The sequence below is a fragment of the Felis catus genome, chromosome D2, assembly GCF_018350175.1.
Source record: "Felis catus isolate Fca126 chromosome D2, F.catus_Fca126_mat1.0, whole genome shotgun sequence".
Lineage (NCBI taxonomy): Eukaryota > Metazoa > Chordata > Mammalia > Carnivora > Felidae > Felis > Felis catus.
In genome coordinates this window covers 57,325,357-57,352,806 of record NC_058378.1, presented here as the reverse complement: position 1 = coordinate 57,352,806, position 27,450 = coordinate 57,325,357, and the positions used below count along the sequence as shown (strand labels likewise).

Here is a 27,450-nt window from a genome sequence, read left to right as displayed (position 1 = left end):
CACATTTATAGTCAATTTATTTGAGACAAATGTGTCAAAGTAATTTAATGGAGAGACGATATTTTTTTCAACAAATGGTGCAAGAAAAATTGGATATCCATATGCAAAAAAATGAACCTGAAGATTTCTCTCATACTTTCTACAAAAATCAACTTGAAATGGGTCATAGACTTAAATGCAAAATAAGCTGTGAAGCTTCTGGAAGAAAACAGGAGGAAATCTTTGTGACTCTGGTTTAGGCAAAGATGTTTTAGCCAGTGCACAAAAAGCACAAAGATTTCTGTTCTTCAAAAGTCACTGTAAAGAAAATGAAAGACAAAGTCACAGACTGGCGCAAAAAAAAAAAAAAAAAAAAAAGCAAAACAGACAGCTGATAAAGAATTAATATCCAAATATATAAAGAAATCTTATAAGTAATAAGAAGACACACAATCCAATTTTAAAATGGGCAAATCATTTGAACACTTTACACATGGCATATAAACACATGAAAAGAAATTCAACATCACTTGTTATTAGGAAAGTGGAAATTCAAACCCCAGTAGGATATCACAACACACCTACTACAATAGCTAAAGTTATAAAGGACAATATCGAGTGCTAAGGAGACTACAGAGCAGCGAACTCTCAGCATTGCCAGAGGGATGTAAAATGGTGCCTGCACTTTACCATACAGTCCATACAGATATTTACCATACAGCCCAGCCACCCTACTCCTAAATATTCACCCAAGTAAAATAAAAACTTATGTTGACACAAAATCCCGGACATAATTACAAATGGGCATACAGGATTAAATCGGAATTGAAAACATCTGTGCCAGAAGTGATACCATTAAGAAAACAAAAACCAAACCATGTAATGGGGGAAAGTTTTTTGCAAATCACGTATCTACTAAAGGATTTGTATCCAGAATATATAAAGAACTCTTACAACTTGATAATAAAAAGACGATTAATTTTAAAATGGGAGAAGAAATTGAATTAGTGACTTTTCTTGAAAGAAGATATACAAATGGCCAAAGAGCACATGAACAGACGCTGAACATCATTAGTCATTAGGAAAACGCAAATCAAAATCACGAGATATCACTTCACCTCCCCCAGGATGGCTAAATAAAAACAGACAATAAGTGTTGGGGCAGATGGGGAGAATTGGTACCCTCATACATTGCTGGCGGGAAATGGAAACTACTAGCGGTTAGAGTGAATAATAACATATCCATTTGATGGAATTTATTCAGCCACTGAAATTCCTGCTTTTGAAGAACCTACCACAGGAGAGAATCAAGGGGAGTGTAGCAGGATGAAGAGTGCACAGCCAGAGGGATCTCAACCATGGACTGCGGAGAGCCATGTCTGTGGCAGGTAGGTGCTGCAGAAGGGCAGTTGGAAGGTTTGGGCCCTAAGGTGAGAAGGGGGGGGGGGGGGGAGTAGCGAGGCTCCCTTTGTCTGCAGGTGGTGGGAGCATTATTTCCTGGTCCCTGCCTTTCTTTCCCCAAGGTGTATGCAAATCTGCCAGACGGCCAGTCCGCACAACTCATCCCCTGCTGGGCTGCACCCACAGCCCCCTGGCAGCACCAGGGCACTGAGGGGTGACTTCCGAAGTAATTTACTCCCTTCCATGATCTTCATCAGCAACCCCACACTTCAGCCCTTCTAATTACACAAATTTAAGAAAATCTTGAAAACGCTAGTTCTAAACAAAGCCCCTAAGGTACACCCCACCCCCAAACGGATTGAGAACCTTTATAAAGAAATTCAAGGGTTGGCACTGTGGGGACAACCAGGCCCTTCTGCAGGCCGTGTCTTCTCCTCAGGCCACGGAAAACAGTCACGGAAGGCAGCTAAAGCCAGAGGGTGGGAAGGAACCTTGCGGGAGCCAGGAGAACTGGGTTCTGATCCTAACTCAGCCCCTCTGCAAGTTAGTTGTTCTTCTTGGGCCTGGCTTTCGTCCTATGTGAAACGGGGCTAAAATGAGCCTGTCCCTAATGCCTCGGTGGGGAATCCCTAGAGCTCAAGCCAGCGGAAGGGCAAGCCCAGTGTCCCTGACGGCTGTGGGCGACACCCCCCCAATTCCGCAGGCCTCGGCGCGCTCCTCGACCGCAAGAAGAACGTGGCCGCTGAACGGCAGGCGCCCGGGCCGAGGGAGCCCAGAAGCCAGGCGGAGCGAACTGGCCCGCGGGCACAGGGGACGCCGGGCGGGGGCGGGCTCGAAGTCCGGGGAGCCCGCCCTCCCGTCCAGCCCCTCCCGGGCGGGGGTGTCACGCGGGCGGTCACGTGGCTGCACCCGGAAGCGCGCCGGCGAGCCCGGCGGTCTGGCGGTGAAGGGCGGCTAGCCGGTACGTGGTCCGAGCGCCGCCCTCCCGGTCCCTCCGCGGGCTGCGGGGCTCCTTCCGAGGCCCCCCGCGCGGCCCTCCCGGAAGTGGGGGCGGGCCCCACCCTCGCCGCACCGGCCCCGCCCCGCTGGCCTTGGGCCCACTGCTTCTCCTAAGTTTCTGCAGCCACGGAGTTGGGAGGGAACCCCAAGCCGGGCCTTCTTCCCAGGGTAGCTGTGAGCTTCGCGGGGTTTTGGGAGGGGTTGCATAAAGTGTGGAGTGCGGGGCAGACAGGAAGGCTGCCACGTCTCCTGGGCCCTCCAGCCCGGCAGGGGCAAGGCGGGGGGCCCAGAGGGAGCGGAGCGGGTTCAGGCGCAGAGGCCTTAGGGGCGGTTTGCTGGGGAAGGTGGCGAAAATGGGGGCTGAGGGTTTTCGCCAGGTTGGCCCGACGCCACCTGGGCCTTCAGTGAGTCCTGTGTTGCCGCTTTAGAGCAGGATAGAGAGAACAGGGAAATCATAAAATGACACCAGTAAGGTTCTCTTTCAACAGCTTTTTGGAATAAAAAAGGAGAACCTAATGTCCACTGAAAAGCATTTCCATTTTTTCTGGGAATATGTCATTTAGGCCAGTTATGCCGGTGATGTGGCAAGTCTCACTTAGGTTGCAAAAGATGCTGAGCCCCTAAAAACCCTTTTGTGCTTATTTGCTTACAACGTTTGGTTTCCTAATTCGGTTACACCTTTATATTGTTCCTGCCTCTTATCAAAATGTGAATGATTCTGGAACCAGTTTAGTTCACCCTGTTATTTGACAAAGGGAGGCCGGGAAATAAGAATAGTAAATAAGCCCACGTCCATGTAAGAGTTTGCTAAGGAATTCCTGCCTGGTTATTCTGTCTTTTCGCTATAACCGTATAGGAAGGCAGAGCAAGGGTTTCTGTTTCACAGCAGGAGTTTGAGGCTCAGAGAGGGTTAAGTGCCTTGGTCAGCCAAAACTAGAACCCCATCTCTGGCGCCTTTTTTATTGGTTTATTTCATCCTCCTGGGATATCACTCCCCTTCTCCTGGGACTGCTTCCCTGTGGGCCTGGGACGGCTGTGCTGTGTGTCCAGTGACTCATAGCAAGCCCCTTGGGGCTGCTCAGGGCAGGTTTGCAGACCACACCATGGCTCTGAGTGACCCACGTGAAATGAGAGCGCCTGGAAGGAAACAGTAGGTGGGAATTAATGTTTGTGGGTGTCTGCTATGTCCAAAGGACTGTGCTGGCCGGTTCCTGTTCCCCATTGTGGGAGGCCAGGGGTGAGCGGGATACAGGCACCGGGCACCTCCTAAGCAGACTGCCAAAGGGCCAGAGAGAGACCTTCACCAGCCTGTCCTCCCAGAAATGGGCAGCAGTCAGATGAAAGGCTCTGCTTGCTTGCCCTCATGACCTCTCTGTTTTAAGCATTTACAGGACCTGAGATGCCGTGCTGCCGCTCTCCATAAGCTAGTCACCGAGTGTGTCTACTGCAGCCCTTTCTGAACCCCTGGCTGTCTGGAGGCTCTGCTGTGCTCCTTGCCAAGGTAGATGATCCTGCCCGACCTGGCAGGTGGCACCCACCCCAGGGCTGCTTTGGGGCCATGGGAGGTGCACAGCATGAGGCGGGCAGTAGACTGAGCTTTCCCTGACTCCGCAGAGCCCTCCCCCAGCTCTTCCTCCTGATGTCACCTTAGCGTATCTTCTCCTTCCTCCCCTGCATCCGGGCTGTCAAGGCCTGTGACTCCCAGCTATACCTCTTGAGTCAGCCCCTTCCTGTCCTGGCCTGCGCCAAGGAGTGGACCCTCGTTACCCCACACTAGGACAGCCGGCCTCCATCACCTTAACCTCACCCATCCGTGACCAGTGTGTCACTCCCCACACCCTTCCCAGCCTACAGGGGGCTCTCTGCTCCTGGCCACACATTCTGCAGCCCTCCATTGCCCAGCACACACACTCCCTTCCCATCAGGCTGGCCCCTTGAGCCCCTGTCTTTGTCCCCCTCACCTGGGTGTCCCAGAACAGTCTCTTCCAGGCCCACCTGCCCTTAGCCAGCAACCTTTACTTCATATTCAGTTGCCCTCCGTGTCTCTGCCTTGTGTTTTGTGGTTCCATGGGAATAGGCTGCACTCTTTCACTGGGGTGGAACCACCTTGAGGCCAGGTGCTCTGAGTTAGAGTTGATAAAGCAGCCGGAGATGTGGGAGGAATTCAGTAAGTGCCACTAAGCTGGGCACATAGGGGATCCTGAAGAGTGTGACGGAGTCCCAGACCTCAGGATACTATGATCCTGTGGAAATTGGACATCTACCCGTGGGGCAGTCAGAGCTAGTCATTGTCACATCTTAGCACACAGATAGCGTGATCATGCCCGTGTGGCTCACTGAGGCACAGAAGATGTGAAGCCCCTGCCTGGGGTTTTCTCAGTTGTAGACAGCTGGCCTGAGAGCTCTGGCCTCACCAGGCGTGGTCAGGCTGTGCCAAGGGTTGAGAGGTCAGTGTCTTGCTGTGCCCCAGGAATGAAAGGCATAGTGTGGGAAGCTCTGGGTTAAGAATCTCCCCACTGATGAATAATGAAACACATTTTATATAATCAGGCATTAAAATGTGCCCCACAGAGGGTGTGTGGGGGGTGGGGGTGGGGAAGGTGCTTTGGAAGAGCCAGAGACGCTGGGGGATGAGGCTGAGAAAGCTGCAGCCAAGCAGGTGCGAGAATGCACGGTGGACAAGGTTAGGCAGCCTCTGTTTCTACCCAGAGCACAAGCAGCTTGTTAATAAAATTATGTAATCCTGAATCCACTCCTCATGGGCTTTGAAGCTTGTCTTCTGGAAATATGTTTGCCTTGGGGATATCTCTGAACTGCCTGAAGGGAGGTGCACTAGCCTCCCTGCATTCTAGGCCAGGCACTGACCATCTGCCGTGAGCCATGATACTGCCTGCCTCTTCTATGTCCAGATCGAGAGCTGGGTCCTTCCTTATGCTTGGTGCAGGTAGGCCCATGGTAAGTCTGACACTTTGGTGAGAGGCTGGAAAACACAGAAGCAAGAGCCCGAGCCTTAGGCCTGGGTTTAAATCCCAGTGGCTCTGCCACGCCAAGCTGTGCTAGGTCCTGCTCTAAAAAAATGAGAATAACTAAAGATTCCTACTTCACCAGGTTGTGGTGAGGGTCTGACGAAATAACACCAGGAAGGCCCCTGTAGTTGTGCCGGCTCAGTAGGTATCTGCTGGGATTGTGATCGTTTTCATTACTCAGGCCGAGCTTGTGGATGAAGGGGCCAGGAGGTGACCTTGAGCTTGCTTCTCCCTGTCAGATGAAGTGTGTTTTGGTGGCCACAGAAGGTGCAGAGGTCCTCTTCTACTGGACGGATGAGGAATTTGAAGAGAGTCTGCGGCTGAAATTTGGGCAGCCGGAGAATGAGGGAGAAGAGGTGAGTGCAGGGCAGGGGAGGATGGGAGACAACAGCACAGAACTACCAGGAGGCGGGTGAACCTGTCCACCCACTCCTGGCCCAGCCTGAGGAACTAACAGGGTGGTGCGTGTGGCCCAGCATCCTAAACACCCAGCTGCTCATCCTCAGAGGTTGGCCTCTTGATGCTCTCGAGTTAGTGACCTCACCCCTACTCCACCAGGGCCCCCCTAGGCTACATGAGAACAGGAGGAGGAGGTAGAATTTTAATCACACAACAGAGAAATTTGGTGCCCTCGCCTTCTCTACTTAAAAAGTTTAGCATAAGTTTAACACATTAATTTCTTAAATAACTATGCTAAGGTATAATTGGCCTACTATACAAAGTGTACAGTTTGAGATACACACACACACACTTGTGATTCTATCACAATCAATAAAATAAACATACCATCTCAAAAGTGTGTGACCCCTCCCTCACCTCCCCCAACCTGGGCAACCACCAATGTGCTTTCTGTCACAGTAGATGAGTTTGTATTTTATAGGCTTTTATATAAATGTATTTTATAGGCATGCGGTATATTCTCAGGGTTGGTTTGGTTTTGGTCTGGCTTCTTTCAGCATGATTTTGAGATTCATCCATGTTGCAGTATCTATCAATACTTTATTCCTTGTCGTTGCTGAGCGGGAGGTAGTCTATTGTATCAGCACACCACAGTTTGTATATCCGTGTACCTGTTGATGGTGACTGTGTCCAGTTTTTGACTCTTAAAAATAAAGCAGCTGTGAACATTCACGTTCAGGTCTTTGTATGGACATCGCCTTTCACTTAAAATACCTAGGGCACAATGGCTAGATCGTGTAGGTATATGTTAACTTTTTAAGAAACTAGCAAACTTTTCCACAGGGGTTGTATCATTTCATAGTCCACTTCTCATGTATGAGAGAGCTCCACTTCCTCCATATCCTTGCTAACCCTTGGCAATAGTCAGTCTTTTTCATTTTCACCATTCTACTAGGTATCGATTGAAATCTCATTGTCTGTTAATTTTCATGTCCTAATGATTGATGATTTTGACATCATTTCATGTGTTTATTTGCCATCTGTATCTTCTTAAGTTGAAATTGGTCCAAATTTTGCCCATCTATTTCTTGGGTAGGTTATTTCTTACTATTCTTGATGAGTTTTGAGAGTATTACGTATTTTGGATGCAAGTCCTGTATTAGGTACAGGTTTTTTGCAAGTATTTTCTTCCACTCTGTGTTGCCTTCGCATCCGCTAACCAGTATTTTGCAAAAAGCAGAAGTTTTCATTTGACAACTCCAGCGTATCCATTTTTTTGCTTTTAGGGATCATGTTTTTGGTGTCATATATAAGAAATCTTTGCCCAACCCAAGATCTCAGAGTTTTCCCTGTATTTTCTTCCGGAAGTTTTATCATTTTAGGCTTTATGTTAGGTCTGATGATCCATTTTGAATTTTTGGATATGATGGCAATTATGGATTAAAGTTTATTTTTTGCATATGAATATCCAGGGCAACACTGAAATATTACAGCTTGGAGATAGTTGTCATTTTCCACTAATAATTTCTACTCTATGTTTTAAAGGGGTAATTTATCTTGGACATTTTTTCCAGGTGAATTTCGTATTAAAAATCTTTGCAGGGGAAGCAGTAGAGAGCGTTCTTGCATTTCTGCAGCAGCACAGACTGGTGGCCTGCCAGCCCCCTCCTCGCTCTGCTGAGCTTAACTACCCGTTGAGCCAGTTCCACCTCAGCGGGTTAATCCACTTCAACATCACCGATATTCTTGTCACAGTCTTTAGGAATAAAGATATCAGAGATCATGACATTTTAGTGGTTTTATTTAAGCTAAAAAGCAAGTCTATTTGTTAGGCTCTTTTATTTTTAGCAGTCAATACATATAGTTTTTTTTAAGAATTTTTATATATTTTAGTTCTTTGCTATTTCGGCCAGGTAAATGTAAGAAGCAAACCATCAGTAGACCTCTATATCTCTGGAACCTGCCATAATATTGACATAAAGGCACACAGTATAGAGATGAATGAATAAATAAAATAAAAGAAGCAAATTATCTGCTGGTGTTTATCTTCCTCTTTATCAAAAACCTTGGAAAGGAGCAAAATCCTGATTTTTCAGTTCCTAAATGACTAATGTAAAGAAAAAATTGTCTTTAAAGTTTTATTTTTTATGTATACGACACATTTTTTTTCTGATTCTATAAATAACATGAATTAATTGTAGGAAATTTGGAAATACAGAGAAATGGTTTTTAAATGACCCATAATTCTAGCACCAGACCTATTAGCTTTTCTATGTATTTCCTTTGGGTCTTTATCTTTTATATGTAGTTGGGATCATACCACATTTACAGTTTTATTTCCTGTTTTTTTCCATTTGCCATTATATCAAAAGCATTATTCTTTTGTGTTAAATAGTCTCAAAAGCATAAATCTTAATGGAAGCATTATATTCCAGTGTATAAATAAATGTATCATTTATTTAACCATTTTTCCCATCCTGGGCATGTATATTGCTTCTACTTTGCTAAAACTATTGCTGTAGGGAACATTTATGCTTGAATTTGATCCCACATCTCATTATTTCCTTAGGATAATTTCCTATAAATAGAAACGTTGATTCAGAAGCCATTCAAAGATAATGTACCACTTTATAATTCCAAGTAATAGTAATTCCCTTACACTCTGCCTACGCCAAATATTTTCATCTTCCCCAACCAAAAAAAAAAAAAAATTCTTGCTTTGCTACACCTGCAGAAGAAGCTGCTACTCTAAAAATGAGTTGCTGTACACACAATCTAGATTTTTAAGTGACTTTCTATTAACGTAATTTGTTGATGACAGTCCAAGAAAATTGTGGCATGTGAATAATTTAACAAACATTTGCCTATGTGGAGGGATACTCATTCAACAAATATTCATTGAGAACCTACTATGCTCCAGCCTCCGGGGGTGAAGCCATGAACATAGCGTGATCCTGCTCTCGTGGAACTTTGGGCCAAAGAGGGAGGGCAGACAGTGAACCCAGTGGCAAATAAACTCATGAGTGCAGGTAATGATAAATGGGCTGAAGAAGTTAAACAGAGAGAGAGGTGGGGAGCAGTGGGGGCAGGGTGGCCTGGTGGTCAGGAGCCATCTGAGCTGGGGCCTGAGTGATGGGCAGAAACCACTGCTAAATCCTGACTGACAGACTCCCGCAGCAGCTGGACACAGCTTGGTTCCCGAGCGCTGAGGAAGTTGGGAGAAAATACCCGCCACGGTACTGAGTCTTGGCCCTGTTGTAAATGCTGTACTTTGCCCCTGGCCGGTTGCCTGTTTTTCTTTTCAAGACAAGGTCTTACTCCTCTCCTTTCAGATTTCTCAGGCTCAGAGTTGGGACTTGGCTTTCTCCATGATTCAGGTCTCCAGAGATCACTGTAGGGAAGGTCACCTCTTCTTTCTTGTCATTCCAGTATGGAGGGTTTGAGTGGTGACCGTTCTTCTGGCTTCATGCCAGTTGTAGTTGCAGATTGTCACCAAATTTGTCCAGTTTTTCTTTGGTTTTGTTTATTCCTTCTTTGCAAGGCAGAGAGAATGGTTGAAGGAAGATCTTGTAGAAGTAAAGGTTGGCTTGTGATGGAAATAGGGAAAGTATGGAAGCATAAAAAGGGGGCAAATCACTCATATTCTGTCTGCCAGGAGGAATAACTTTAATAGTGTTGCCTTTCTTAATATTTTCTCAATACTTTGTTTTTTCTATGCATTTTAAAATACAGACCATTCACTTTTTTTGTTTTAACATGACATCATAGCAGAGGAATTTTCCATGTCATTGAAACACTCCAGTATTTTACATAGCTATATATTCTTCCACCATTAAATGGACTGTTATTTATCTGTTTCCCAGGCACTGGGCATTTACACTTTTTACAGTTGTTCGCTGCTGTAAATGATTCCATAGTGAACGTCTATATGCGTGTGTCTTTGCCCCATCCCAGATCACTTTCCTTAGGATATGTTCCCCAACGTAGACCTACTGCCAACAAAAAGCATGGACTTTGGGTTATGTAGGGAACTTCCTTAGAGTCATTCAGTTCTCCCATTAAATGCTCCAGACATTCCACTGTGGAGATGTGGCCTAATTCCTTAGTGTTTCCTTCTAGATTCAGAGCCTGAACAGCAGAGGCCTTGCTACAAGGCTTGGGTCTTTTCCGTGCCTTTGTCCCCATGGTCTGGCACTCTGAGCAGTGTGACTTCCTTCCCCTCATGCAGCTTCCCGCCGTGGAGGACCAGCTCAGCACCCTGCTAGCCCCAGTGATCATCTCCTCCATGACCATGCTGGAGAAGCTCTCAGATACATACACCTGCTTCTCAACAGAAAATGGCAACTACCTGTATGTCCTTCACCTGGTGAGCGTGTAGCCCTGGGGCCCATGTTCCTCTTCCCTCAGTTCTGTGGGCTGTCCACATGCCTCTCCCTGATCTTGAACTTTAGACTCCTTCATAAGGCAGAAATTGCGCCCTCTCAAAGTCCCCTGGGACCTAAGCCTCCCCTCGCTGTCCTCAGGGATCAGGACAGGGAGGGGTCCCCTGGGGCTGGCTGACATCAGCCCCCTCTGCCTGCAGTTTGGAGAATGCCTGTTCATTGCCATCAACGGAGACCACACGGAAGGTGAGGGCGACCTGCGGCAGAAGCTGTGTGTGCTCAAGTACCTGTTCGAAGTGCACTTTGGTCTGGTTACGGTGGATGGCCAGCTCATCCGGAAGGAGTGAGTCCTCGTGGCGGTCCCCTCTAGATCCTTTGCTAAGCACCCTCTCGAGGCTGTGCAGGGTGTGTCCGGCCTCTGTGAAACTGGCCAGTCACACTCTCCCCCTGGCTCCTTCCTGGTACCTTCCCGGATCTCTCAGGCTGGCTTCGTGTCATATGTCTGTGTGTGAAGGAAACCGAGAAGTGAAGTGATTTGCTTGGGTGCCCGACTCCTGATTCCGTGCCCATCCCACTCTATGGCCCCGGCCACAGCCCGGACTCGGGCCTTCTGTACCTAGAGGGCCCTCCCACTCATTTGTTCATGTTGCGTGAGCTCGCCTGGCCCTGACGGTCTTCTAGGACTATGCCCCTTTGGTTGAAGGTTGGGACAAGCAGCTTTCTCACGGGTCTTTCCTGCTCTGCCCCCAGGCTGCGGCCCCCAGACCTGGAGCGGCGCATGCAAGTGTGGGAGCATTTCCAGAGCCTGCTGCAGACCTATGGCCGCCTGCGTGAGCAGGAACAGTGCTTCGCCGTGGAGGTGACTACTGGGTGTGGGAGTCCTCAGGCCAGAGGAGTGTCAGGTCAGAGGGCTGTGTAGCTTTCAGACCACGTTTTGACACACACATTCCCATCATGAGTGAGGTCATAGGCAGACCCTCAACCTCGTGCATTTAGAAGGTTGCGCCTTGTTGTGGCCACGTGGTGGGTTGGACACCCTGATGGGGTTTCCTGAAATAAAACAGATCCTAGATACAACAGACTTTTTCATGTCATTCTGAGCTCACAGTAAATTGTGGAAATTTTAAAGGTCCCCTCAACTCTGACCATCCCCTCCCCCCAAAAAAGTTATACTGAGCTGAAACTAGAGTGGAAAGCAGTGATAAATAAGCAGCACTAAAGGCAAGATTGCCTGAGTGTAGATGGTGATAACACCACCACCAGAAGACTAACTTAGGCCAGCAGCACTGGGGACTGAGCCCAAGACTCCCTGGTCAAGCCCGGACCTGAGGAGTTCAAATGGTCACTGCCGGTAGACTCCCGGGCTCCCCGTAGAGACAAGCACAAATTCTCTCCAGCGTGGCGGTTCTCACACTCCACTGTTCATCCGAATCATCTAGAGGGCTTGCAAGATAGGGGTTGTTGGGCCTCCCTTTTCTCATAGTTGGGGGGGGGTTGGTTCTAGAATTTGCATTCCTGACAAGTTCACCAGTGACGCTGATTATGCTGGTCCAGGAACCACCCTTTGAAAGCCACTGCTTTAGAGGACAGGTTAAGAGCAAACGAATATGAGCTCACAATTAACAGTCAGATGCACAGGGAAATGAGCCACCACGAGTGAGAGGAAAATCAATCACCGGTAGATTTAGATCCCAAGGAGCTTGATATCCTGGAATTATTAGGTACAGAATATAAAATAACTGTGAAATATTTAAAGACATAAAAGCTGGAAGAGAACCCATATAGATATTTTAGAAATGAAAACATAATTATTAAAATAAAAATCTCAAGGGAGGGTTAAATAGTAGATGAGACATAACTAGGAAGAGAATTAGTGAACTGGAAAATAGATCTGAAGGATTCATTTTCACGCCCCGCTTACTCACTCTTCTGATAAATGTATAGTACCCACTGTATTCTAAGAGGTGTGCCAGGCCCTGGGAATAGAGATGAATAAAGACACAGTCCCTGCCCTTGAGAAGAGATGAGGCAGACATATATACCTGAACATCCAACAAAGCATTCTGGTTGTGCCATATTGGGTTTCCTGTCAAAATCCAAGGTGGCACGAAGGATGACATGGTCACCTCTTTCGGAGACATCCAGAAGAGCTTCTTGTAAGAGCTGGCCTAATGCAGTTAAGATAAGATCCAAACTCCTTCCTGAACCTACCAGGCCCTGTGTGATCTGCCTCCGTGGATCTCACCCCAGCCTCATCTCGTGCCTCTCTGGCCTTGCTCACTGGGGACTGACCCCCTGGGACTTCTTTCCATTTCAAGAGTGCTTGACATTTAATTCTGTCTAGTAGTCATTAGCTACATTTGGTTATTGAACATTTGAAAGGTAGCTAGTCCAAATTGAGTTCTGCCGTACATGTAGAATACAGACTGGATTTTGACGACTTAGTACAAAAAAAGAGCATCAAATGCCCCATTAATAATGCTTTTATATGTTGAAATGGCACGATAAATTACTAATATTAATTTCACCGGTTTCTTTTTACTTTTTTAATGTAGATTACTAGGAAATATTAAATTATGCATAGGGCTTGCCTTATATATTGGTTGGACGGCACTGTTCCAAACTCTCTCCCCACCTCAGGGCCTTTGCATATGGTCTGTTCTCAGCTTGCAGCATTCTCCCCCTCCACTCTCTCTGATAGGATTTCTTGTTCTTTAGATAGCAATTTAAAGGTCCCTTCTGCAGGGACATTTTCCTTAAATACCCTACCCAAGTAGGTCTCTGCTGTTCATTACCGTGTGTTTCCTACACAGCACTTATTAGAATTGGCTTTAATCTTGTCTGTTTCCTTGCATATTATCTGTCTCATCCACTGGAGTCTAGTGACCAGACCATAAACTGCAGGAAGGCAGGGACCGTGCTGGTCTGAGTCTCCCCGTTCCCAAGTGTCTGTCACAGAGCACGCACTCAGCATGGACTGAGCGAATGTACCCACCAGCCAGGACCTGGAGCAGGAGAGAGTGGTCGGTGACGTGGTTTCCTTTCCCTGCTCACCCTTGGCCAGGCTGTGGAGCGGCTGATTCACCCTCAGCTCTGTGAGCTGTGCATAGAGGCCCTGGAGCGGCACGTCATCCACGCTGTCAACTCCAGCCCTGAGAGGGCCGGCGAGGAGGCCCTGCATGCCTTCCTGCTCGTGCACTCCAAGCTGCTGGCTTTCTACTCCAGGTGAGCCCTGGTCCCAGCAGGCAGTGACCCAGAGGCCCCCCAGCCCCTCCTCCTTGCCCCTTATTCCTCTACCTGAAAAGCACCACCTCCCCAGCCAAGAAGACCTTCAAGACCCATCTCTTCCATGAAGCCTCCCCAGACTCTTCAGTTTGTGACCCCTCTCAGCTAATTCCCTTCTCTGAATTATGTCTTTCTGGAACACTGTCTCCAAATCTGAATTTTAGAACTTCCTGACATGCTGTTACTGGTCCCTGGTGATTTCTCGTTGGTAGTTTTTCTTCTTTAACACAACCAAGTTTTATTTTTAGAATTAATGAATTGGTTAGTTTTATCTGCACCTTGCCTTTCTCCAAGAAGGATGCGGTCAGCTGACATGATCCCAAACTCCTTGAGGTCAGGAACCGCACTACGACGCCCTGCCCCATGCGCCACTGCCCCGTGCCCCAGGCACGTGCTGACAGCTGCCGCCTGTTCTCTCTGCAGCCACAGTGCCAGCTCCCTGCGGCCAGCCGACCTCCTCGCCCTCGTTCTCCTGGTTCAGGACCTCTACCCCAGTGAGAGCACAGTGGAGGATGACGACCCTCAGGTCTTAGACCAGCTCCCTGGGCAGCTCCAACCCCCCCCCTCTGGAGCACGCTGGGCAGGCAATCTAGGGAGGCCATAGTTCAGGGTCACAGTACTGGTCCTGGGGTTGGGCTCGACTTCTGCTGCTTTCAGTTGTAACAGGAATTCTAGAATGCGGTTTAGTCGGTGGAAAGTGCAGATTTTTGGAGTGCTTGCCGCTCTAAGCCTCGTGTGCCTCATCTGTGCAGTGGGACAGGGTTTGGAGGAGTGAAGGGGACAGTTTACCTAGAGCCCAGCAGTGCCTGGGGCGTCTGGTAAGTGCTAGCCAGCACCTTCGCTTGCCGCCATCCCCATTATCCTCAGTGGTGGTGGTTTGATTGTCAGTGTTGGAATTTCTGTAATTTCTGTAGTCTGGAGACAGATCAGGCTACCTAGAGTTGAAACCTCTGTGGAAAGTGAGCTCGCCCGTGGCTGCCTTGTTGTGGGGGGCACAGAGGGTTAGAGGCTGTGCTCTGAGGTGTTGGGCTCTGTGGGGAGGAGCTGGTCAGACACGCTCTAACTAGGTCTTCCTTGACTATGGCAGCCTTGTCCACGGAGGCCCCGGAGCAGCCAGAACATCCCCATGCAGCAGGCCTGCAGCCCTGGTTCTGCAGCCCCCACCAGGAGGAGTTCTGCAGCAACCGTTTGTGGTGGACCCACCCTGTGGAGGGGAGAGGGGCTGGGGTTGAGCCGCCTGTGGGAGGCTCTCCTGGCTGTCAGCCCAAGACACCCTCTTGCCTCCCCGCCCCCCACCCTCACCCCACGCAGGACACAGACAGCTTCTCCCTCCCTGAGGAGTACTTCACACCAGCTCCTTCCCCTGGAGAACAGAGCTCAGGTGAGGCCCGGGGAGGAGGAGGAGGGGAGGGGGGAGGGGCCCATTGGCATCACCTTGTGAGGGCACAGGGGCAGGTGCAGAGATTCCTAGAGCCTGATGCTTCCTGTGGGTCCTGCTCTGTCCACCAATCCCCGCCCCCGCCCCCCCCCCCCCCCCCCCCCCCCGGCTCTGGCATGAATTCAAGGATGGCCCTTCAAATGAGTCCTAAAGCTTTTTGTGACAAATTGATTTCATTTAAAAATTTATTTACCATAAGGTATATTCTCTGCTTTTATTTTCTTGTAATCAATTAATAAGTAACTATAATTAATAATCATTTGATTTCAAGTATAATGACTTAAATTATAAATAGAAACATTTCTGTACTTTGCTGTTTTTTCCAGAGTATTTGGGTGGGTAAACAATAAAAAATATATATATATTCAAAATGTTGCTAACAAAAAAAAATTGACAACATTGCTTAGAAAAAACAGATAAGCCAAAATCTGTACTGTTATAGTCCCTCTGAATGGGCTCACACTTATCTGTGAATTTCTTAGCGGAAAAGGAAGGATCATATGGTTCATTTCACCTGATAGAAAAAAGCCATGATTTCAGGAGAAGAAACTTCTCAGGGACTGAGTTTTGAACGGAATTTACTGTGTGGTACCCTTAAGCCACCAGTTTTCAACATTGGCTGCACATTAGAATCATGCAGGCAGCTTCAGCCAGACCAGTTAAGCTATATAGTCCACAGACTGGGCCCCAGGTGTGAATACTTCTAGAAATTTCCCCCAAGAAGCCAGTGAGCATCAGAGTGGGAACCAGTACTCTGCACAGATTTAAGTGAACAGTGGTTCTCAGCCCTGCTGCACAGAGGGCTGGCTCACCTAGGGATCTTTAAAAACTGCTGAAGCTGGGCCTGCCTGTGCCAGAGATTCTGACTTAATTGGTCTGGGATGTGGCCTGGGCATCAAGACTTTTTAAAGGTCTCATGTGCAGCCACAGTTGAAAACCAGTGGGTTAGATGTTCTTAACTTTAACTCCTTGGATGGGCTCCAGGGAGCCTGGGACCCCTGAGGTCATGCACCACCTCCTATAGGCTTGCACATTTCTGAGGGTCCTTAGCTACCCTCAGCTCTCTGAGCTCTCCATGAGCCCAGAGCACATTGAGAAACACTGCTTTGGGGTGATCATGGAAGCTCCTTTCTTCTTGCTGCTCCCTTCCCTCATTCATCACAATCCTCCTCCTGGCCTCTTTCTCAGTGGTTAGTCTTTATGCCTCAGAGCTGTAAATAATGCCATTTCAAAGTGCTTGGAACTCACCGCTTACAAATGGCTTGAGTTGTACTCATTCATTTGTAAATCAGGTGTTTGAAAACATACAAACAGGCTTCCCTAGAGAAACATGATTATAGATGACCGTTATTTGCAATGAAGTATAAGGGAGAAGGATGTTATTACAAGCATGTAATATTTCAGACAGGTAGTGGGTTCAGTAAGTTTCTGTGAGCTAGGCTGGCAAAGGAAATCCAGCTCATTTCCCTACACATAGTAGGTGCTCCGAGTTTGCCAACTGAGTAACTGGGGAAATGTGACTGCCGCCTCCTGGTGAAGAGGCGCTGTGATAGAGACCTGAAGGAGTCTGGAGGGTGGAGTGGAGGAGGGGATTAAGGGGCCCACGTTGGGAGGGGGGTTGCTGAGGAACACACCTGGCGCCATTGCCAGGTCCATCCTCAGGAGCTTGGACCCAGCAGCCGGCCCTGGGATGAGCTTTCTCTTCCCCAGGCTGCTTTAGCCCTGAGACTGCAGAATTCACCCTGCACTTCCGGTTTGGGGTCCCTTGAGCAGGGCCATGCTGCTCCGGCCCATACTAAGTGCTCTTGTCCCTGCCAGGTACTCCGCCCCATCCTCCCCTCCTGACATGCTGCTGGGCCATTATTCACATTTTCATGTTATTCATGTTATGTTATTACCTATGTCCTGTAGGCAGCACTGTCTGGCTGGATGGGGGCACCCCACCCACTGATGCTCCCCAGATCCAGGTGAGTTTTTCCTGGGGCAGGGGTGGGGGGGGTGGACAGAGCTCATCCCAGAGTCAGGGGCCAGGCAGGTGCTGGGCGAAGGGTGACCTCAGCTCCTGAGAAATGCCACCTTCCTCACACTTGTTGGGAGTGAAAGTCCAGCTTAAGTTTTAATACTTTTTTAAAATTAAATAGTAAATATACTTATTGTAGAAAAATTGGGAAATACAAAAGTATGGAAAGAGTAAAAAAGCACTCTGAATCCTCTCCCAGATGTTAAGTACTATTATGATTTGGGGGTGTTTCCCTTCTAATCTTCCCTATGATTTTATATACGTGCAATCACATATGTACGTGTACTTACACACTGCATATTTTTTTTTTCATTTACCAAATCTGAATCCTAATGTACTTCATTACACTTTTTTCCTTAAACGTTTTTCCATTTACTTAGCACTGGTTTTTAAGGATTGTTTAAGAGTCCATCATATGCCAGGGTGCCTGGATGGCTCAGTCGGTTAAGCATCCGACTTCGGCTCAGGTCATGATCTCACGGTTTGTGAGCTCGAGCCCCATGTCAGGCTCTGCGCTGACAGTGCGGAGCCTACTTGGGATTCTCTTTCTCCCACCTCTTTCTCTGCCCCTCCCCCATTCTCTCTCTCTCTCTCAAGATAAATAAACTTAAAAACAAGAAGTCAGTCACGTGCCCGTGCTCCTTATTTAGCAGAGCGGCGGCACAGCTGGTGTGCTGTCTCCAGTTATTTTGCTGTTCTAGCTAGGACTGCTGTGCCATCCTGATAGACAACGGCTTGTGGCATCTCTGCTGATCTCAATGTTCTGCTTTTTCCCCACCAGAGGCTTTCTTACTCATTTAGTAAGGCTGGAGTCCGGCTCATTTAGCCCATCTATGCCTCAATTTTCCTCCATGGTACTGGCCGACCGATGCCCTGAGGGTGGGTAGAATAACAGCGTTATTGAAATGCTTCTGTCCGAGTGAAGGCTTGGGAGGGAGCTCCCCCCACCCCCATTTTTCCTGCCTTTTCAGTGTCTCTTCTACCACCTTCCCCAGACCTGTTGCCCATGGCCCCTGCCTGCCCTCCAGACCTGACTCTGGGCAGCAAGGCTCAGAAGAAACAGGGAGACAAATAGTAGCAGCCCTGGAGCCGCTGGGGCCGCTGTGACAGAGCTCGGGGACTTTTAAGAACTGGATTTCTTGGAGCTGATATATTTATCCCCATGGTTCACAAGGAGCACAGAGAATGGGCAACCATGGGTAGGTATGTGAGGCAGAGGCCAGGCGGCTCCCCCACCGATGGCTTTTGTCTCCACAGATCGCTGAAGACACCCTCCAGACCCTGGTCCCTCACTCCCCGGTCCCTTCCAGTCCCAGAAGGATTTTCCTGGATGCCAGCGTGAAAGAGAGCTATTGCCCTATGGTGCCCCACACCATGTACTGCCTGCCCCTGTGGCCCGGCATCAACATGGTGCTCCTGACCAAGGCACGAGCAACCCCCACATGCTTCGGCAATGCCCCAGCCTGGGCGCCTTCCCCACAGGCTGCCCCGTTCATCCTGCCCTGTGCTCCTTCCCTTAGTGCCCCAACACCCCCCTGGCCCTGGTCCTGTACCAGCTGCTGGACGGGTTTTCCCTCCTGGAGAAGAAGCTGAAGGAGGGGCAGGAGGCCGGGAGCACCCTGCGGTCCCACCCCCTCATGGGGGACCTGCGCCAGAGGATGGACAAGTTTGTCAAGAATCGTGGGGGGCAAGAGATTCAGGTGAGACCTGATTCCCAGACATGCCGGCCTCCGGGAGAGGAGGCAGGGCCTTCAGGAGCCTCTAGGCCTTGGCCCTGCCCCACCGTAGGTGTGTAACCCTTGTTTCCCCCAGTACGAAATGATAGCAGAAACTTACGGCAGCATTTTCAGAGCATTTTCACGGGAGTTTGGCACAACACGAATTGTAATTCCCATGGTATAGAGGAGAATGGAGCTCACCTAGATGATGGTTTGGCCGAGATTACTCAGCTGGTGGGACCAGAGCCTGGCCTTAGGACTCTGTGAGGGCTGGCCGCCTGCCCGTGGCACCCCTCCCATTGTGTCAGGTCACACGGAAATGCAGGACACAGCCTACCACCCTGGGTGGGGCAGGGGAGGAGGCTTAGAGCCCAGGTCAGAGATGAGGTCTAACGATGCTACGTAAGCAGTAGCAACAGCACAGGCTATGCCGGGAGCCTAGAGGAAGTTCAGGAGGGATAGACCACCCAGGGGACACAGCTGGTGGTGCTTGGGTCCGTCTGAGGACCTGAGATACGCTGTGGCTACAGTGCACGTGGGTCTGAAATGAGAAGAAGGATCAGAGGAGGCCGAGCAAGTGAGCGGAGCCGAGACCCAGGCAGACCCAGGTACCTCTGAGGAGTCTGCCCAGCATCTTGCCATGCTGCGGGCCATCACAGCACTGGGTTAGAATGCAGAGTCCCCATTTGAGGAGCTCACCCACCTCAGCACCCCGGCGTCTGCCCTGTGTCCACTCCTCTTTGGTGCACTCACCTGTCACTCGGAGAGTATTACTTTACATGTCTGTACCAGCTAAGCAGTGAGCCCGGTGCCTGCCACACAGATACTGCTCTTTAAAGAAGTGCCTGCTGAGTGAATAGAATGGTGTGTTAGGGGGTGCAGAGAGCTGGGGGGGACCTGGTGGAGAGCCAGCTTTGACTGTGTGAAGGCAGATGTGCTCTGAGCCTAAATACAGAGCAGTCAGGGAGCGTGGGTCCCTCTCAGAGCTCGACATCGCAAGAGTCTCCCCTGGACCGCACTGTGGGGACATCATCAGGAAGCTGATCTGTCTTCTGTCCTCCTACAGAGCACCTGGCTGGAGTTCAAGAGCAAGGCCTTCTCCAGGAGCGAACCCGGATCGTCCTGGGAGTGAGTGGGGGCCTCTGAGGATGGGGGGAGTCGTGTGGACAGAGGGACGGTTTCCTCCAGGCCAAGAGGCAGAGAATGCTCAGGAAGGTGCTTATGAGGGCCGAGGGGGCTTCAGGACAGTGGAGTCCGGTCCTTGACGCTGGAGGGAGGCTGGGAAGCAGAGGAGTTACAGGTGGAGGCGAGAGCCTGGAGAACTTAACGTGGGACAGAGGCTCAGCATCGTGCCCAGCTCCAGCACTGAAGGGCGCACTTCCCTCATTTCTCGATAAAAAAAAAAACTATAGGGGTGGGGGGGAGATTCTAGAAGCTTCAACCCAAGTACACAGGCACCACATTGGCGGAAAACTGGGGAGCTGCCCTGTCCCTCTGAGGGCAAGGGTGTGCTTCAGCAGCTGTCTGTTGCCCGTCAGGAGCAGGGGCGACTCCTGGGATGAAGGGCGGTCCTAGGTGTGTGTCCTCGGCACACCTGCGACGGCCCACCCTCCAGGGCCCTTCGTGCTGTCATGCTCTCCTCTCTCGGTGTCCAGGCTGCTTCAGGCATGTGGGAAGGTGAAGCGGCAGCTTTGCGCCGTCTACCGTCTCAGCTTCCTGTCCGCGGCCCCGGGCCGGGGAGGCCCGCATCTGCCCCAGCAGCTGCAGGACCAGGTGCAGACGCTCATGCAGTAAGTGTGGGTGTGGCGCCTGGGTCACCAGAGTGGGAGTTGGGGCCCCGCACCACACCCTGCCTCCCCTGCTTCCTCGGCAGAGAAAAGCTGACGGACTGGAAGGACTTTTTGTTGGTGAAGAGCAGGAGGAACGTCACCATGGTGTCATATCCTGATGCCTGAGCCCCAAGAAGCCCCTCACATCTGCCTGTCCCCACCACCTGCCACTCTGAAGGACTGCTGGCTTTCTGGAAGGAGTGTATACATTCCACCGCCTCAGCTTCTTCAAAGAAAAATGATAGATGTTGTCATGGGTGTCTTGTCCGTAGGAACACTCCAAGGCTGAAACTTCACAAACCCCTGCTGTCCCACAGTTGCTTCATAGCTTCAGAGAGCGTTTATGTTGACGTCCAGCCAGCGGAGTGGTAACAGGTGTTGCAGGCGGGCAGGGGTCCTGGGGTCAGGGAGGTTTGAGAGGCCATGTCTTCCTTAGAAGTCACAGTACACAGTGGGACATGAAGGCTCTGAGGAGGCCTGCACCAAATACGTTTATCCCTGTTTAAAAAACCATCTGCAAGACCTGTTTGACCCTTGTATTCTGGAACACTAGTTTTATCAAATACTAATTTTCCCTGGAACTTTACATAAGGAGTCTTTCCTGTATTAAGATCTCTAAAGTGTCAGGCCTTCAATCTCCCAAGACTCTTGCCTGTGGTATGCGGGTGAATGGGATGACAGAGGCCCTCGTTAGCCAGCAGCCACCACCCTGCCATGTTGGCTGTTCCCCTCTCCAGTGGGAACCTTCCAGCTTCACAGGTGATGTGTGGAGAGATGAACAAAACCACGCCGAGGTGTTTGGGTTGGGTAGTCAGCTAGGCTCATTCATTAGCTAGGTAACTCTGCTCTCACACCAGCCTCACCACATGTAAGATTTAAGCTCATCCCTCATGAAAATGATAAAATACAAACAATACCCTATTGCTCTTAGGTCCAGAATTCCCTGTGTTGAGTGTGCTAGTATCAAGGGATCCATTTTATTTGCATCATAGAATTTCTCAGCACTGGGGAGTTCAGAGGTGAAGAGATCCAGGAAAACAGGGACACTAGGGGTTGACTGACAGGGCAACCTGTGGGGAAAGGAGGGCTTGGCGGGCCTGGTCTCCTGACTCCACTGCTTAGCCTTGCTAGAATCCTAGGTGGAGGACAGAGTAGCACCTTCCCTGGTCCCTGGCTTTATGAGCACCTTAACTCTGACCTTCACCTACCTAGAAGACTTCCCAGGCTTGGTGCATTTCATCTATGTGGACCGCACGACCGGCCAGATGGTGGCCCCTTCCCTCAGCAGTAGTAAAAGGACTTCATCAGAACTGGGCAGGGGACCGCTGGCCGCCTTCATCAGAACCAAGGTAAGCATTGCCCGGCCCGGGTACTCTTCACCCCTGTCGGACAAGATGTGCGGCCTGCCCCCTGCTCAGGAAGGACTGATGCCCCACCCTTGGGGCTCCCGTGAGGCCCCAAGCGCACCCCGCCCCCCTTAACCGGTACCGTACTCTTCTGTCAGCATCCACCCCCAGCTGCCCGTGGCTTCCTAAGGCTAGCAGCCGGTCTTTGTCACTCTAGGGCCCTGGCCCTCGGGGCCACGTGGGCACCTTCCTGGGTGTCTTCTAATATGCTGCATAAGCACATCTGGGCAGTGGGTCCATAGGGGGAAATGACCAGGACTTAACATTGTGCTTGGCTTAAATAAATTCCAGTAAGTATTTGCTGAATTAACTCACGTGGGAGGACGAGACACAAGGTCAGTCAGTTTGGATACAGGATTTAACAGGAGGTGGTTTGTACTGAAGAACCATTCCCTGGGGGGTCCTGTATTCATTCTCCTTAACTGACTATTTCATAGCAAACTAGTACAGGTATGTTTATATACTATATATATAGCATGTAGCATAGTATATAAATATATATTAGAGTTGTCTAAAGAAAGTATATGCCAATGGTTAAAGAGGGCAACAGAAGGCCTGTGCCGGCTCTGCCTTTCCCTGGCTGTGGGGCTGAGGTATTACTTAGTCTGAAGTTCTGTGTCCTCATCTGTAAAAGGCTAGTGATACTATTGACGTCCTGGAGTTGCAGAGATTACAGATGCGTGAGATGCTGCATGTTGACTGTTTAGCACAGTACGTGGCACAAATGATACAATTCATTGAGCATTTACTGGTACCATCCTCTTCACCCATCTTTCTGGAAGTTGTTGGAGTTCTCTCGCCGCATTTCTTTTCACTGTTTTTCTGTGCAGCTCGTTGTCCTTGGTTATAATTGCATATTCTGTGTATGCCGTGTGTTTACCCACATTTTCACTTCACTTTCCATCTGATGCATTTCCTCATGTCATTAATTCTTTATAAACATGATTTTTAACAAGTCCACAGTAGTCCATCATGTGAACGTAACATAATTTCCTTAGCCATTTCCCCAACGTTGAGCATTTAGATTGTTTCCAGGCTTTCGTGGTCATAAATAATTCTGCAGTGCACACCTTTGTGCGTCCATCTTTGTCCTCATCTCTGATTCTTTTCTCAATATGGATTCCCAGAAATGGAATTATTAAGGCAAATGGGAGGAATGTTTTTAAGGTTATTGATACCTGTTGTCAAATTGCTTTCCTGAAAAATATAGCAAATCCATGTATTTGTTTGCAGATGTAATTAGACATGACATTGTGGTCTGGCTTGCAGTGAATCATGTACACCTTCCGCTAAGCTCTTTGGTGAGAGAGCTCATCAGGCCTTTTGCAGCCCTGGGAAATGGGGGACCCAGGCTGTCCAGGCTGCCCTCCCGTGGGCAGTTCACAGGCAACATTAGGAAGTCCTTGAATGAGGCAAGAGAATATCGCCCGGGAGATGTAACCCATATGAGCACCCGGTCACTGTGTTTCTGTCGAACTCCTTGGTGAACCCTAGTTGGGACTTCACCCCTGAAGCAGAGGACATGCCTGACTCAGGGTACTCAGTGTGTTCCAGCAGTTCACCAGCACCTTCCTGGCACAGAACCTATGCCAGAGTTGCAGGCCCTGGAGGGGATGGGGTGGGGGGGAATGGGTGGCCACACCTTCATTTCCTGTTCTACTAACTTAACAATGCCCTTGGGCGATTTTTAGGGTCTGGTGATCAGTTTACTAACGGATGGCTTCGGTGTAAAGTTACTTCACGTGTTTTTATGTATATTTTATTGTCACAGTGTTTGGAGGGGTAATCCGTCCTAGTCCATCCATCCAATAATTTATTTCTGAGCTCCTGCTCTGACCCAGGTCACGCCCTGACACTAAGGAAAAGGGGGAGAAGGAGCAGCCGCTGGCCTACCGAGAGAGAGCTCCTTCTCTGAGTGCTTTTCTTCCAGAGGCAAGAGCCTGAGTGAGCCCTAGCCCCACTGTGGGGAGGGGGCTGGCCCCGCAGGCCATGGTGGGCAGGGCAGCTTCGAGCACTTTCCCTGTTTCCCCAGGTCTGGTCTCTGATCCGGCTGGCCCGCAGATACCTGCAGAAGGGCTACACCACGCTGCTCTTCCGAGAGGGGGACTTCTGCTGCTCCTACTTCCTGTGGTTTGAGAACGAGATGGTGGGTGTGGCCTGGCCCGGGCCGGCCATCCTGAAATGCTCTTCTCTCTGCTGACTCTGATACTCTTCTTTTGCTCTCTGTTCAGTCCCTCTGTCTCTTCATCAATTCTTGTCCCTAGTGGGACTGACAGGGAAGCACAGCCTTTGGGACCCGGATCTCAGAGGCCCCACTTTCATGTGCGCCTTGTGACCCCTCCACCAGCCGTCTGAAAAGCTCAGGCCGTCAGGCAAGGCAGCGTCCAGGTAACACGTGGACGAATGGGTGTGTGCCCCTTGAGAAGGGCTGCTCGGGGTCTGGTGATCAGCTGACAGCCGCTCTTAACGAAGCGTGGCACACTGTCATTCCCAGGGTAAAGGCGGATAAACTGAGGTTCAAAGCAGTGAAGCAACCTGCCCGAGGTGAAGATGACAGTATGGCCTCCTATTCCCGTATTTCTCTCTCTAGACTCACTGTTTCAACAGTGTAAGCACAGGTCATGGGAGCTTGGTGTCTCTCTCTTGCTCTCTCTTCTCTTTCCTGTTTCTCTTTGTTTTGTGTTCCAGCTCTGTAGGGGCCATTCCTTCTGGCCTGAGAGCGATGGCCAGTGCTTTCCGGAATGTAGGGTGCTTACTGGGTCCCTCACCACTCTTCTGGCAACCTCACATCCTCCCATGGGCCATGGTTGGGGGCGAGTATCACTGGCCCCATTTTACAGATCGAGACACTGATGCCTGGAGATTAAACTCCGTGGCCAGAGCCACCAGGATCATAGATGATGAAGCCAGAGCCCAGACTCGGCTCTCCTGACCTGCAGGCTCCTCTTTGCACTCGGTGCCCAGGATGTGTGTACAACCTTTACCTGGGTTTCTAGGGGGAGACAGGGCTTCGTGTGTGTGGCTGGCATGACAGAGTGACAGACTGAAGCAGAAGTGTGGGGGACAGAGCTGGCTGTGGGGGCTGCCTGCACCTGTGCCGTCTTGGGCAGCCACTTAATACGCCAAGGGCACCTCACCCACACGATGGGCCCCACAGTGCCCACGTGGGCATTGGAAGGAACCCCGTGACCAGGACTGGGACACAAGCTGCCCAGCAGGTCTTAATTTCCTTCTCCTCCTCATCCTACCCTGGAGATTTCTGTCACTTCCAAAACAGGGAGTTGGGCCTTTTGATAATGTGTTGCCCTTCCAGACCCTGCATGACACCTCCTTGGGTCGCCTTCCTGGCAGCCTTCCTGAACCCATGCTGGCCACTGACCCAGGTGCTCCCATTGATGGAAGTGAGGGCTACCACACGTGGACCAGGCAGGACGCTCGGAACTTTATATACGTCACCTCCAGTGTTCACTGGGCGGTTACTGTTATTCCTACTGCACAGATGAGAAAATGATGCAAAAAGAGGTCCAAACAGCAAGCACTCACCAAGCAGGGCTGAGCCAGTCCTTGAACATGGTGTCTGACTCGTGCCCATGTTCTTTCCACCGTACCTCCACCTCCCATTCAAGACGTTTCTCCTCCTCAGGGGTACAAACTCCAGATAATAGAAGTGCCCGTCCTCTCGGATGACTCGGCCTCCATCGGCGTGCTGGGAGGAGACTACTACAGGTGACCCCAGTTTACAAGACTGTTGGGAAGAGTGGGTGCCCAGATAAGTGCCACTCCCCCATAGAGGAGCAGCTCCTCCTTCAGGAATGCCCCCCTAGAAGCTCCTTCCTGCCCAGCCCCGTGTTCAGTGAGAGAGGGGTGGGTGCGGAGCACACCCAGGTTTCTGCCCGTCTCCTGGTTCCCACACTCTCGGCAGCATCTGCCGGCATCCGCGCTGGAGCCCTAGGGCTTCCCCGCTGGCTCTGTGGCATCCCTTAGCTTGGACACTGCCATCACCAGACCCAACGGGGAACCCCAGGGGGTGGCCCGTGCAGCCTGGGGCTGATCCTCCTGTGGTTAGGTCAGCGAGGGGCGGGAAGGCTTTGCCAGCCAGGTGCTGGGGCCTCGCGAGGTGGCAGTGCCTGTGCGGTGCTGGGAGAGGCCCCTGGTTCTGGGAGGGCTGCCGCGGCCTCATACCTGAATCCTGTCCCCCGTCTTCCTCCAGGAAGCTCCTGCGCTACTATAGCAAGGGCCATCCCGCTGAGGCTGTCAAGTGCCACGAGCTGCTGGCCCTCCACCTGTCGGTCATCCCCACAGACGTGCTGGTGCAGCAGGCCGGCGAGCTGGCCCGGCGCCTGTGGGAAACCTCCCGCGTCCCCTTGCTCTAGGCCAGGGCACAGTGCTCCGGCGCGGTCTGTGTGTATCCTGGTCCCCTCGTATAGCACTCACCTAGGGATAGCACAGTCCCCGGGGTCTCTTAAACCCCTTAGAGTAGTCTCCCCTCCAAGTAACAAACCCCCAAATCCTTGTCTCTGGAGGAGGAGGGAGGCCAGAGAGGGTCCCTTGGTCTCCTTAAAACAGTAGTGGCTGCAAGGTTAGAACTGGGTCGGCTGCTTTCAGAGCTGCCTCTCCATCTATGCCCAGGAGACAGGAAGTCCCCAGTGCCTGCAGGTGTCTGAAGATGCCTCCTCATGCTGTTGGAGTGGAGAAAGAGCTCCCTCAGGAAGCCATTTCCTTCTCCAGATGAAAGGTGCCGCCCTAGCCGGGCTGCGATTCACGCTGTGCCTCTTCCTCCCTACCACCCTGGGCAGGTTTCCTCCACCGATAGCCCCTACCTCTCAGGGTGGCCGTGAGGGCTGCCGGACACGTGGCAGGTGCTCAATAAATGCTGGTGGTGGTGGTTCAAGCCAAACGTGCCTGGGCTCCTGGGCTGTCCTTGGTGCCCAGCAGTCTGGCCCCTTTGCACCCTGCTCTGTCTCGACTCCTTCCCAGCTCCCACTCAGAGGTTTGTGTCACTTGGGCCTGTGGTTCCCAGGTATAGGTTTTTGAAAACATGCCAGCCGACCCCTGTGTGCCCTGGGTTGAAAACCCCAGCCCCGGGTGGTGCAGTCCCTCTCCTCTAACCTAGAAGCTCCCACCCCAGGAGACACACAAGAACAAGAGACCACCAGAGCCCTGGGACTGGGGAGCGTCCGCCGCAGGGATGAGAGAAGCGCCATGGCAGAAGTAGGCACCCAGGCCCCCCGTATGACATGCTGACAGCAGCCAGGCCTTCGGGTCTCTAGTCTTGAGCCGAAACTCATGCAGAGAAGACTGTTCTTTTCTGTTAAGGGAATAGCTGGTGGAGGTGGAGGTGTGGGGGGAGGACAGAGGTACTGAAAGAGCTAGAAGGACATCTCACACTAACGTCCTCAGAAGGTGGCAGTGAGGGACATTGTCAGCTGAGGTGACTGGGTCTGCATTCCTTCATGATATCTTGACTTAATGAATGGAGATTTCAAACCTCAATTGTGTAAGACCCAGAAGAGCACGAAGGGGAAAACTAAGTGTAGAAGCCCACTGCTCTGTAGGGTATCCACTTTT

The 27,450-nt window shown here is 50.6% G+C and overlaps 1 protein-coding gene and 1 long non-coding RNA gene across 21 annotated transcripts in view; one reads left to right on the top strand and one right to left on the bottom strand.

Annotated features, from left to right (window-relative positions):
* Positions 1–2,247, bottom strand: LOC123380870. Its single transcript, XR_006587211.1, has 2 exons — positions 1,275–2,247; positions 1–297 (listed from the first exon to the last, which is right to left on the bottom strand). It is a non-coding gene; the product is annotated as an uncharacterized LOC123380870 (long non-coding RNA).
* The window catches only part of HPS1 (HPS1 biogenesis of lysosomal organelles complex 3 subunit 1), a 32,514-nt gene continuing 7,301 nt past the window's right edge, over positions 2,238–27,450 (top strand). Inside the window, exons 1-21 of one of the 20 annotated variants that reach the window (XM_045040527.1) lie at positions 2,381–2,547; positions 3,762–3,880; positions 5,587–5,761; positions 10,033–10,170; positions 10,387–10,529; positions 10,937–11,045; positions 13,251–13,411; positions 13,895–13,997; positions 14,559–14,657; positions 14,783–14,852; positions 16,821–16,876; positions 18,187–18,354; positions 18,450–18,629; positions 19,714–19,775; positions 20,303–20,437; positions 20,521–20,586; positions 21,681–21,825; positions 23,915–24,028; positions 25,526–25,608; positions 26,093–26,283; positions 26,512–26,832. In XM_045040527.1, the coding sequence (XP_044896462.1) occupies positions 5,600–5,761; positions 10,033–10,170; positions 10,387–10,529; positions 10,937–11,045; positions 13,251–13,411; positions 13,895–13,997; positions 14,559–14,657; positions 14,783–14,852; positions 16,821–16,876; positions 18,187–18,354; positions 18,450–18,629; positions 19,714–19,775; positions 20,303–20,437; positions 20,521–20,586; positions 21,681–21,825; positions 23,915–24,028; positions 25,526–25,608; positions 26,093–26,255 (2,157 nt within the window). In that variant the 5' untranslated portion in view covers positions 2,381–2,547; positions 3,762–3,880; positions 5,587–5,599 and the 3' untranslated portion in view covers positions 26,256–26,283; positions 26,512–26,832. The other 19 variants (XM_011287485.3, XM_019813665.2, XM_045040532.1 and 16 more) reach the window with 19 other exon arrangements.